The sequence below is a fragment of the Pecten maximus genome, chromosome 3, assembly GCF_902652985.1.
Source record: "Pecten maximus chromosome 3, xPecMax1.1, whole genome shotgun sequence".
NCBI lineage: Eukaryota > Metazoa > Mollusca > Bivalvia > Pectinida > Pectinidae > Pecten > Pecten maximus.
This window is the reverse complement of record NC_047017.1, coordinates 15,539,915-15,553,220: the sequence shown is the minus strand read 5'-3', so window position 1 is coordinate 15,553,220 and position 13,306 is coordinate 15,539,915. Positions and strand designations below refer to the sequence as shown.

The following is a 13,306-nucleotide window of genomic DNA, read 5'->3' as shown; positions in this document are numbered from 1 at the left end:
ACACATTATGAAATAATAACTGGAAGGTTGATAAACCATGGCTTAATTAAAGTGCCCATGTTGTAGCGTGCCCTATCAAGAAACTCTAAGGAAATGCTTCAAATACTCAGAATGACGATCTTTGCGGACAGGACGTCATCATCATCATCATCATCATCATCATCATCTTATTGCATCTTATTACCCGAGTGAGTGTGTTGAAGTTCATTTCAAAGTTTCTCATAATGTCATTTTCACGGGAGACAAACTATTCCGTTTCAACATGCGTGATACTGATATATGTCCGGTTTGTGATGGCGAACGGAAAACATCATTCATCTTATCATTGAGTGCCCAAGTTTAAAAAAAAATTGCAATAAGTATCTTATTAATTTGATTGAGGATCTTTTTTCTAAGGTGGATGTTGCGGTTTTGAATTCAATAAAATACGAGACAATGATCCTTTTCGGTCTTATTGAAAAGCCAAAGTTTGTGAATTTTTATTTTATTGATTTTATGCTATCTGTTGCGAGATTTAGTATCTTTGAACGGCGCAACCTAAGGATGTGTGGCGAAGGGTTCGTTCATGTAAAACCCTTTTTTAAGTTCACTATCAAGAAATATATTCACTACAGTTTTGTCTATTATCGTTCAAAACAGGATGTTACTTTATTTTCAAAATATTTTGAAAACTCTGATCCATTTGTACATGTTTTCGGGTCTGACGTGAAAATACTACTGTGATTTCTATTGTCTAAATTAAATTGATGACTTATAAGAACTTGAACGATTAAATGATCGGGTTAAACATGTATCTTAGTCATATGTTAATGGACTATTATATTGTTTAATCTAATTATTTAATCAATTACTTAAGTATTGTTTACTTATTAATGAATTTGTCTTGTTCTATATTTTTATATATAATTTTTCTGTGATTTTGTGTGAGTTTGAACATGCAAGAGTGTTTTTGCACGTGGCGGTAAGTGTGTGCGAGTGTGCGAGTGAAGGTAGGGTGTGGGTGAGGATGTGTATGTTGTGTGATACTGCTTTTAACTAACTGTACATATGTGTATGTATGTGTGAGTTTTTAACTAACTGTACATATGTGTATGTATGTGTGAGTTTTTAACTAACTGTACATATGTGTATGTATGTGTTATGTTCGTTTCAATTCGATGATTAAACTCTTTTGAAAAATAAACAAGAAATATCTTTTAAAAAAGATAAACGGCATAGTTTAAATGCTGGTGTTTATGATATAAAACTGCTGGTGAAATAAATGAACGAACTAATGTGTTTCAGCACAGATAACAAAATGATATCAGTTTGAATCATTTTGGTGATAATACCATGCGCGTAGCCAAGTTATTTTGCATGTGTATGCAGAGAAATGAAATGAAGGGTGAATGAGTTAAGTGTTTGGACAATTTAAGTCCGTCATTTAACGATGTCCGAATAGTTACGTTGTCCGGTTTTCTTGAAACGACGAGCCTTGTACAGCAGGGGCCGCGGTGGCCGAGTGGTTAAGGTGTCCCGACACTTTATCACTAGCCCTCCACCTCTGGGTTGCGAGTTCGAAACCGACGTGGGGCATTTGCCAGGTACTGACCGTAGGCCGGTGGTTGTTCTCCGGGTACTCCGGCTTTCCTCCACCTCAAAAACCTGGCACGTCCTTAAATGACCCTGGCTGTTAATAGGACGTTAAACAAAAACAAACCAAACAAACCAAGTACAGCATTTAAAATGATAATTTGTGTTGACTTTACTTTACTTTTGCACGCTTGGAACACGCTTACACAATGTCGTAATATGTGTTCAATAACCATACGTACATAACCATAGTCCATTGGGAAAAGCAAAACCTTTCCTGTGGGAAGGGCTGAAAAAGAAGGAAATCAAGACTAAAACCTGAGATCAACCTTGTATTTAAGTCGTGTTACCGTAACACGACGTTTTGGGATGATCATTGCGACAATGGGTGATGTTTTCATGACGATATGTGTAGGTAAAATACATTTATATGTAGAAATACGGTTGTGGTTATAAAAGTTCGATTCCAGTAAAGTCGAATTGAATTTAATATAAATGAAACTTTCAACTGTACCGGTGGTCATAACATAGCACGACATTTGTTCTAGAGTTAAGTTAAAAGTTGGAATTATAACGATCATCATGATACTCAGAGAGGGGTTGATTGACGAGGATTATTGTCCTTGTTCCGGTTATAGCCGAGTCTAGAACACTCTCTCAGATAGGGGTCAGAGTTCAGAAGCTTAACTACCATGGAACTGTGTTCATGTGACAACCCTTTTTTAAAGTTTGATAAAAGTTCATGTGACAACCCAGGCTTTTTTTTAAGTTTCATAAAATTTTATTCAATATTTACAGATAAAAACGTCATTCAATAATTGGAAAGTAATATGGAATCAACATTGTAATTATTATCAATACATAACTCCTTTAAAAAAAAACATTTTAAATAAATAAATAAAGCACAAAACCATCGATGTAATTATAAAAGAAACAGATCGGATACCAGTTTACCCTCTTGGATGGAGACCTGTTCTTTTGGTTAATGTTTTATAATTCAATTTTTAAGATTAACAGTAACACATATGTAAATCAGGCTTCACCCTGGTTTCCGGTTGTAAGTATTCCTTTATAGGAATGGCACCAAAGGGAGGATGGTGGGCTAGATCAGACCCCAGAAAAAAAATTAAATGTTACTATGCCCAAATTCTAAATCATATTTAAATGAGCAATTTAAATAGGTAAATGAGATAGTATCTCCAATTTTTACTATGTGTTCATTCACTACATGTATACGTTTAACATCTTTTTTATTTGACAGCTAATTTGAAATTATTTGGATTTATTTTCATTTTCCCCATGTTTTGTGTAAACCGTTGGATATCAAAACTAAGTTTTGTGTGCTATTTAGAATTTGCTTCAATCTCTCATATATCTTGTAAATTTTGTATATAAAATGCATAAATTTGGCATTGATCTTTAATGTCCTGAATGCTCTAAAATGTTAGCGTCAGCATTTTGCAATTCTGACAACCACCAGGGAGCTTTGTTACATCAGGTGTACCATTTTGACTTGTTTCTGATGCTGATGGTTCCTGCGGGGCGAGTTGAAATTTCTTCCAAAGAAACAGGTCTTCGGATTTTTCTCTGTCCTACTTTAACCGACCGATTGATTGCGTTCCCTAACAATTAGTGGGTTTGACTAGAACCATCACCTAGGGACAGCATTCATAGTTTGTGTATAGATAAGCTCATATAAATAGTTTTTTTCTTTCTTTGTTTTGTTTTGTTTGTTTGTTTGTTTGTTTTGTTTTGTTTATTTTTGTTGTTGTTGAAAACTGATGTGTCCACAACGCGCCTGAAAACGACTGCATTTCAATCAGGAATATAATTTTATTAATGTGTCATTTGAAAAGATGCATCCACTTATTCAACTTGCATTTAATCTTATCTACATTTTGCATTTACCGCTACATTGACCAATCACATATTTCCTCTTGACCAGTAACGCCACCTGTCGCGTCATTTCCGGGGACAAAAGAATATTATAAGCCTATGCCGAAAAATTATTTCAACGTTGGAACACAACAGTATTTGATACATATATCAATACCATTTTGAGAACATATTATTTTTTGTTATAAATTGATTGGTGTACGTAAAAGTACAAGTAACGATGTGGTTTATCTTGAAGTAGGTAGGTATCCATTAAGAGTGCTACGAAAAATTAGATTATGAAATATTGGATGAAACTGAGAAACTACCGAAATTATATTTCACAGTCTTGCTATGACGACATGTTAGAAAATAATGATAGATGGATGTTGAATATCAAGGAAGAATTATATAGAATAGGTTTCGGATATAAATGGGAATCACAAAAGGTTGACATTAATGATCTTCAAATGACAAAGGAGAGACGTTTTGATTTACGGTATATGAAAGAGTGTGTAGAAGAAAAAATATATTGTCCTCCAAAGGAATTTTACATCAACATGTTTACAACAGTTATAGTTTACAGAATTATCTGAAAAAGTCCATATCAGCTGAATACTTGAGAGAAATAACTAAAATTCGACTATCGTCACACCCTCTAAATATTGAAAAGGGTAGATATCATATCATTGAGCGACACCAAAGAGTTTGTCATTTATGTGACATGAATGATATTGAAGACGAGTTCCTTTTTGTATTAGTGTGGCCTTGTTTTGCAAATTTAAGAAATACATTCTCCAAAAGTTATTTTGTAACAAATCCAAGTGTGTACCAATGAGAGGAATTGCTTTTTACAAATAGCCCTAAAGAATTGACAAGTTTTGGTAAATGTATAAAGCTTGCTAATAACCTTTGACCTTCCAGTTACGCTGATACTGATTACATACCATATAGATAATCACTTAATTAACCTGACAGTTTTAGGTTTTATACAAAACATTTTAAACGAATGCGGTTTAATGTACATGTATATATGGAATTCTCAGTTTCAAGGCAATTTGAATCCTAAATGGGTAAAAGTTAAAGTAAAGCAAACGGAGGTTGGAGATGTCGGCCATTTTCGGCACCAGGATCTTGCTGGACTGGATATGCAGTATTTTTATAGAAAATCCTTCCGTTATTTGTAGGTGTGAGTATGCCTTGTTTGATATGGTGATAATTATGTCATACTGTTTCCGTACTATGACTATATTTTCTGAAATATCAAATTATTTATTAAGTTTTGGCGTCAATTATATTGTATATAGTACCTCTTGTTACACGAGTTGAAAATAATCAATCTTATAAAACGACTGTTTCACACTCTTATCCTCATCGTTTCCTTACAGGACATCTCCAATGAATGAAAACCCACACTTAATAGTTAAGTAGGAACTCGAATGGCTGCCTTTATTCAATGGAGGATATGCAAAAGTAGATTGTAGATGATACAGTGTACTAATACTGCATCACAGTGTTAGTACACTGTATCACCTTACATTTGCATCACGTCAAGCATAGGAAAGGCCAATTGGGGCTTAGGGGACCTTTGATTACACAGCGGTACATATTCGCACCTGTGCTTGAAAATAAAAGTGCAGTTGTTCTTGCAAAAACCTACACATTTATACCAAAGGAAATCGATTTTCCTATATGTACATATATTTTCTATATATTTTTATATCGCTGCAGCCGTTTCATGTTCAACAAATATGTTTAAATACGTTTCAGAGTATTCTAAACATTCATATATTAATTTTGTTTCAAGAAATTAAAGTGAAGTACTGGGATGAATTGAATTTTACTTCATTCCCTGACAAAAATGTAGGAGGTAACTCTTGCTTTGTCTCCTCAGGTAGACTAAGTACAGTTCACCCCTCCCCAGTACTAATCCCTACACAAGTCAGTACCTCTATATACTAATCCCGACAATTATCTCCGCCGGACACTCCAACCGCCCCGGTAAACGGTGACGAACTACAGTCAGCACTCAATGTATGTAGTATTGATTATTTCTATTCTTTTAACATTTTATTTGAATTTTCACGTTAACTGCAACTAGTCAAAAAAGAAAAACAGGGCATCATCTTAAAATCACCGAAACCATATTCAAAACAATACCTTGATGTACATCGTACAAACCCTTCACCGACACAATATCTCTTCTTTTGCAGAATTATTTCGTTGACATTTCCCATTTATATAGATATCAGGCAGGTTTCCAATCAGGGAATATTACTGTTAATCTGTAACAGAATGTGGGAAACCGCTACTGTCTAGTTTTCTGTGACATTTACAAGACATTCAACAGAGTGTCAACTGTGGCATGGGGGATTGGAAGTAAAAATGTCTGCAAATATTTGTATTCCATTGTCTTTGCTACCTCCCGTAACTACGACTTTTACAGGTCAAGTAAATTGATTCTCACTAGTATAGGTCTCTTAAAATTTTCTCTGTGTATGTCCCTTTTAAGTTAGTTACATCATTTTCTCTATGTATGTCCCCGTTATAAGATAGTTACATCATTTTCTCTGTGTATGTCCCCGTTATAAGATAGTTACATCATTTCCCCCGTCTATGTCCCTTTTAAGATAGTTACATCATTTTATCTATGTATGTCCCTTTTAAGATAGTTACATCATTTTCTCTATGTATGTCCCCGTTATAAGATAGTTACATCATTTTCTCTGTGTATGTCCCTTTTAAGATAGTGACATCATTTTCTCTATGTATGTCCCCGTTATAAGATAGTTACATCATTTTCTCTGTGTATGTCCCTTTTGAGATAGTGACATCATTTTCTCTATGTATGTCCCCGTTATAAGATAGTTACATCATTTTCTCTGTGTATGTCCCTTTTAAGATAGTGACATCATTTTCTCTATGTATGTCCCCGTTATAAGATAGTGACATCATTTTCTCTATGTATGTCCCCGTTATAAGATAGTTACATCATTTTCTCTGTGTATGTCCCTTTTAAGATAGTGACATCATTTTCTCTATGTATGTCCCCGTTATAAGATAGTGACATCATTTTCTCTATGTATGTCCCCGTTATAAGATAGTTACATCATTTTCTCTGTGTATGTCCCCGTTATAAGATAGTTACATCATTTTCTCTGTGTATGTTCCTTTTAAGATAGTGACATCATTTTCTCTATGTATGTCCCCGTTATAAGATAGTGACATCATTTTCTCTATGTATGTCCCCGTTATAAGATAGTTACATCATTTTCTCTGTGTATGTCCCCGTTATAAGATAGTTACATCATTTTCTCTGTGTATGTCCCCGTTATAAGATAGTTACATCATTTTCTCTGTGTATGTCCCCGTTATAAGATAGTTACATTATTTTCTCTATGTATGTCCTTATAAGATAGTTACATCATTTTCTCTATGTATGTCCTTATAAGATAGTTCAACCATTATCAGAAAGAAGAAAAAACTTCATAATAATACAACTCCTTCTTATTTAAGTTATCTACTTCCTCCAAGAGTAGGGGAGCGTAATATGTATAATGTCAGAAATAACCAAAACTACACCGTCCAAAATTATAGATTATCCATTTCTTATGAATCTTTTTTTCCGTCTACTGTTAGGTTATGGAATAATTTACCAATCGATGTCAGAGAGCAACCATCCATCAATTGTTTTAAATCTAAAATCCAACACAACCTTGACGCGTTGCCTTTATTTTATCATGTAGGAAACAGAAAGTTAAATGTTTTACATACAGGGTTGCGACATGCTTGTAGCAGTTTAAAATATGATTTGTTTCGAGTTAATATAATTAACAGGGGGTCCAACGTGTTTGGTATGATGAGCGCGTATTTTGGTATGAGAAGATCAATATGGCTGACAAACACCGCTTCAGACCCCACCGGTGAGTACAAAATCCTTGATATTTCGTTAACATAGAATATGACAGATTAATGGAGATTGCGTTTCGGTGACAAAATGTTTGCAGTTTCCAATCATGTATGATATATTTGCTGACAGTATATGGTTTAGAAGTTATTGAGCAGTTAACGCGATATTTTGAGACAAAAATCAACACCTCGCACCTATTTTCCACTAGATTGATACTTTCAAGTTGAATAGCATTGTAGCACATATAATAAACTACTATCACTATCTAACCATAATCAAGTCAAATTTGACTCGCTATAATTAATGCCATATATTCCCATTACCGATCAGTTTAGTTTGGTGTACGCAATCATTGGTATGTGTCGCCATGTATACGACCAGATTTGGTATGGTGCAATTTTATACATATGATGGGGCTGATTCAACAGGGGCCCAGGGTGGGGCCAAAAGGGGTCCATTTGGCAATATTGATACAAACGACTTCTTCTCTTGACCTAAGCAATGTATGACATTGATATTTCAGTTGATTCAAGTGCAGGGCAAAAGGGATCAGTTTGACTATATTGCTATAAAATACTTATTGCATTTTTGAAACAAGTAAGATCAAGAGATGAACACAGTCCTGATGTAAAAGAAATAAACCAAGGGGTCGTTCCCCACCCCTAAGGGACTTAATAGATAATAATAAATAAACCAGGTGAGCGATACAGGCCCTCTGGGCCTCTTGTTTACATTGATTTTTACAGACATGTGATGGGTCATTTATAATATTAACTCTTCATAGGTCATGAGTCAAACTACTGCATGACACCACAGCCTTGTATGTAAAATATTTAGTCTCCTTTTCCAATAAAATATAAATAGATAAAAAACGAATATTCCATTGAATCAAATGTTTAAATGTGAATACGGATGGCTACTCTCTGACATTGTTTTGCAGAGTAAATTTTGTTGTTTCTCACAATGTATTAGTGTAGGAAATAATAGGAGAATGATTGAATGTATAAGTGTAGGAATCTAGTGGAGTGATTAAATGTAAAAGTGTAGGAAATTAGGGGAGTGATTGAGTGTATAAGTGTAGGAATCTAGGGGAGTGTTTGAATGTATAAGTGTAGGAAATTAGGGGAGTGATTAAATGTAAAAGTGTAGGAAATTAGGGGAGTGATTGAAGGTATAAATGTAGGAAATTAGGGGAGTGATTGAATGTAAAAGTGTAGGAAATTAGGGGAGTGATTAAATGTATAAGGGTAGGAAATTAGGGGAGTGATTGAATGTATAAGTTAGTGTAGGACCCATTAGGGGCCTGCTTTAATGTACCACGTGTCGGCCCTTCGGGGCGTGCTTGAGTGTCTCCGTGTCGGCGCCTCTCGGGGCGTGTTTGCCTGTCTCCGTGTCGGCCCTTCGGGCGTGCTTCCCTGTCCCGTGGTCGGCCCTTCGGGGCGTGCTTGCCGTCTCCTGTCTGGCCCTTCGGGGCGTGCTTGCCTGTCCCCGTGTCGGCCCTTCTGTGCGTGCTTCCCTGTCTCCGGGTCGGCCCTTCGGGGCGTGCTTGCCTGTCTACGTTCGTTGTCGGCCCCTTCGGGGCCTGCTTTCCTGTCCCCGTGTCGGCCTTCGGGGGCGTGCTTGCGTGTCTCCGTGTCGGCCTCTCGGGGCGTGTTGCCTGTCTCCGTGTCGGCCTTCGGGGCGTGCTTCCTGTCACCGTTGTCAGGCCATTCCGGGCTTGGTTGCCTTTCTTCGTGTCGGCCATTCGGGGCGTGCTTGCCTGTCTCCGTGTCGCCTCTCGGTGCGTGCCTGCACTGTCTCAGTGTCGGCCTTCAGGGGCGTGCTTATCCTGTCCCAGTGTCGGCCCTTCGGGCGTGGTTGAATTATTAGTGTAGGACTTAGGGAGTGATTGCATGTATCAGTGTCAGGCTCTAGGGGAGTGACTGCATGTCTCCGTGTCGGAACTTAGGGGCGTGCTTACTGTAACGTGTGGACATTAGGGGGTGGTTGAGTGTAAAGTGTAGGAATCTAGGGGAGTGCTTGCATGTATAGTGTCAGGAAATTGGGGAGTGTGATTGATGTCCAAGTGTGGCCTTCGGAGGCTGCTTGCCTGTCTCGTGTCGGCCATTCGGGAGTGATTGAGTGTCTACAGTGTCAGGACCATTCAGGGGCAGTGCTTGCTGTCTCCGTGTCGGCACATTCGGGGAGTGCTTCCTGTAACGTGTCGGACCTTCGGGGCAGTGCTTACCTGTCCCGTGTCGGCCTTCGGGCGTGATTCCTGTCCCGTGTCGGCCCTTCGGGCGTGCTTGCCTGTCCCCGTGTCGGCCCTTCGGGGCGTGCTTCCCTGTCCCCGTGTCGGCCCTTCCGGGCGTGGTTGCTTTCTTCGTGTCGGCCATTGGGACGTGCTTCCCTCTCTCAGTGTCGGCATCTCGGGAGTGCTTGATGTCTCCGTGTCGGACTTAGGGGAGTGCTTCCTGTACCAGTGTCGGACATTACGGGAGTGGTTGAATTTATAGTGTGTACGGCAATTAGGGGTGATTAATCTATAAGTGTAGGCACTCTAGGGGAGTGATTGCATGTTTAGTTTAGGCAATTCGGGGATGATTGAATGTATACGTGTGGCCATTGGGGAGTGATTGACAGCTCTCCCTGTCGGACCTTCGGGGCGTGCTTGACTGTCTCGTGTCGGCCTTACGGGGTGATTGACTGTTCACGTGTACGCCTTCGGGCGTGCTTGCGTGTCTCCGTGTCGGCCCTTCGGGGCGTGCTTGCCTGTATCCGTGTCGGCCCTTCGGGGCGTGCTTCCCTGTCACAGTGTCGGCCTTCGGGGCGTGCTTCCCTGTCCCCTTGTCGGACATTCGGGGCGTGCTTCACTGTCCGGTCGACATTCGGGGGCGTGCTTGCCTGTACCCGTTAGCCTTCGGGCGTGCTTCACTGTCCCCGTGCGCAATTCCGGGCGTGGGTAGCCTTTCTACTTCGTGTCGGCCACTTCGGGGCGTTCTTCCCTCTCTCCGTGTCGGCCTCTCGGGGCGTGGCTTGCCTGTCTCCGTCGGCCCTTCGGGCGTGCTTCAATGGCCCCCGGGTCGGGACACCTTCCGGGCGTGTTTTTGCCTTTCCTTCGTGTCGGCCCTTCGGGGCGTGCTTACCTCTCTCCGTGTCGACCTACTTCGGGGCGTGCTTGCCTTCTTCGTTTCGGCCCTTCGGGGCACTGCTTGCCTGTCTCCTAGTCGGGCCCTTCAGGGCGTGCTTGCCGCTCTCATGTCGCCCTTCGGGGCGTGTTGAATGTCTCCGTGTCGCCCTTCGGTAGGGGAGTGATTGAATGTCTCCTTGTTCGGCATTCGGTTGACTTGCTTTCCCCTGTCATCACCTGTCGGACACTTCCCGGGGCGTGATTGAATGTAAAGTGTAGGAAATTAGGGGAGTGATTGAATGTATAAGTGTAGGAAATTGGGGGAGTGATTCAATGTATAAATGTAGGAAACAAGGGGAGTGATTCAACAGATAGAATGTACAAATGTAGGATGTTAGAGCAGTGTTTTACACATCTCATTTGCTGCTTCCGGAGCGCAGTCATCTAGTATTTGGTTGATGAAAGCTAACAGTAATCGACCCGATATCCTGGTATGTTCACACTAATATCTCTAATTATATATTAATAGAAATAATAGAATGATCAGGGGAACTTCCATTGTATCAAAAACAACACTATAATTGTATTGTTGTAGATAATCTGTTTACTTTTGCCCAGGAGTCCATCCCCTTATTTGGCCAAGTTAGACGATCCTGATACTGTGGCATCCATTCCAGTCCCCATGGTCAGAAGCTCTTCAATCACGCCAGACACCAGGAACAACAGACAAACCTGCACCAGCAAAGGATGGTACATCAGGCCATGGTGATGTACACGATACCAAGAGTGAAATGTCAAGGCTTGGATATTGAAAGGTCAAAGGTTGGAAGCTTAAGGTCAAATGTCAAGGTCTGGAGACTGCAAGGTCAATGTTTGGAGTGTGAAAGGACAAAACTTGGAAGGGTCAAATGTCAGGGTTTGCAGGTTGAAAGGACAATATTTGGAGAGTGAAAGGTCAAGGTTTGGCAAAATGGAGGGTCATGGTTTGGAAGGTGAAAGTTCAAGACTTGGTAGGTCAAAAGTAAGGGTGTGCAGGGTGAAAGGTCAAGGTTTGGAGAGAGTAAGGGTTTTCAGGAGGAAAGGTCATGGTTTGGAGAGTGAAAGACTAAGGTTTGCAGGGTGAACTGTCAAGGCTTGAACGGTCAACAGCAAGGGTTTGCAGGGTGAAAGTCGAGGTTGGAGAGTAAAAGGCTATGATTAGGCGGGTGAAGGTCAAGGTTTGAAGGGTGAAAGGTCAAGACATGGAGGGTTAAAAAGTAAAGGTTTTCAGGGTGAAAGGTCGAGGTTTGGAGATAGAAAAGTCAAGATTTGGAGGGTGAACGGTCAAGGCTTGGGGAGTCAAAGGTAAGGGTTTTCAGGAGGAAAGGTCATGGTTTGGAGAGTGAAAGACTAAGGTTTGGAGGGTGAAATGTCAAGATATGGAGGGTCAAAAATAAGGGTTTGCAGGGTGAAAGGTCAAGGATTGAACGGTCAACAGCAAGGGTTTGCAGGTTGAAAGTCGAGGTTGGAGAGTGAAAGACTACAATTCAGAGGGTGAAGGTCAAGCTTGGAGGTTCAAAAGTATGAGTTTACAAGGGTGAAATATCATGGCTCGGAGTGTGAAAGGTCAAGGTTTTCAGGGTGAAAGGTCAAGACATGGAGGGTTAAAAGTGAAGGTTTTCAGGGTGAAAGGTTGAGGTTTAGATGGTGAAATGTCGGGGTTTGGAGGTATATTTCACTATCAATGGTGATAAAAGTGGATTTAAACTGATATGAACCTTCTTCATGTTAAGTATTAGCATACAATGTTATTAATGTTTTGACATATCTTTAAGGTACTTTTATACAAATGTTAAGTGAAATAATTAATTGAATTAGCATGAGATAGCAGATAAAATAAATCTTGTTATTACCAGGTAAAACTGGGCCACAATATTGTACAATGGTTAACTTCATTTTACCTTCAGTTTTGTAGATTATGTTCGGTCACAAAAATTTTAATAGAAATGCCTCACCAACAATTGTATTTCAGATGAAAGCCACATATTTGACACAGCTGAAGCAAAAAACATTAACCATCTATTTTTAAATACTTGCAGATTATGAGGCCAATTTAGCAATGTCTGGCAGGATCCTGAGAACTCTGAAATTGACTGTTGGTATTCCCCAATATATGACACATCACTGCCACACCTAGATAGCATGGGCATTGAGTTGTGATCCCGCAGTGCAAAACAAGTAGTGATGGTCAAATTAGCTGTTCCATGAGAAGACAGGATGGACAAGGGAAGTGAATGGAAGTGACAGAACTTGGTAGATTTGACAAAGTGATAACAAAATCAACTTTTATCAGATAGGTCATACTGTATTTGTTCTATTACTTTCAGTAAATAAAAAAAAAGTTAAATGCTATTTTGTGTGAACGTGTACTTTTTAGCTCACCTCGTCCAAAGGACCAATGTGAGCTGTCTGTCCAGCGTCTGGCCGTCAGTCTGTCTTTGTGAACACAATAACTTGGGTAAATATCAACTAAGTTTGAGGAAACTTTATATGAAGCCATACATTGACAGGATCTTGGATGAGATTGAACATAGAAATAATTTAACAGTAACTTACAGAGTTATAGCTCTTTGTAATAATATTATTATTGGACCTTGTAAACTTGTAACTGGAGTAAATATCAACCATTTGATGAACATTGTATATAGCCATATATTCACAAAATTTCGAACGAGTTCGAAAATGGATATTGTTTGACAGTAACTTACAGAGTTATTGCCCTTTGTAATAATGTTATTATCAACAATTTTTTTAGCTCACCTGGCCCAAAGGAAAAATCTTATAAAAATGCTACGAATCTT

General features: G+C 39.4%; 1 protein-coding gene across 1 annotated transcript; it reads right to left on the bottom strand.

Moving 5' to 3' along the window:
• Window positions 1–8,612: 8,612 nt before the first annotated feature.
• Window positions 8,613–9,101, bottom strand: LOC117324637 (balbiani ring protein 1-like). The gene has a single exon (XM_033880562.1). It carries the CDS (start codon window positions 9,099–9,101, stop codon window positions 8,613–8,615), a length of 489 nt encoding a protein of 162 aa, XP_033736453.1.
• Window positions 9,102–13,306: the final 4,205 nt, after the last annotated feature.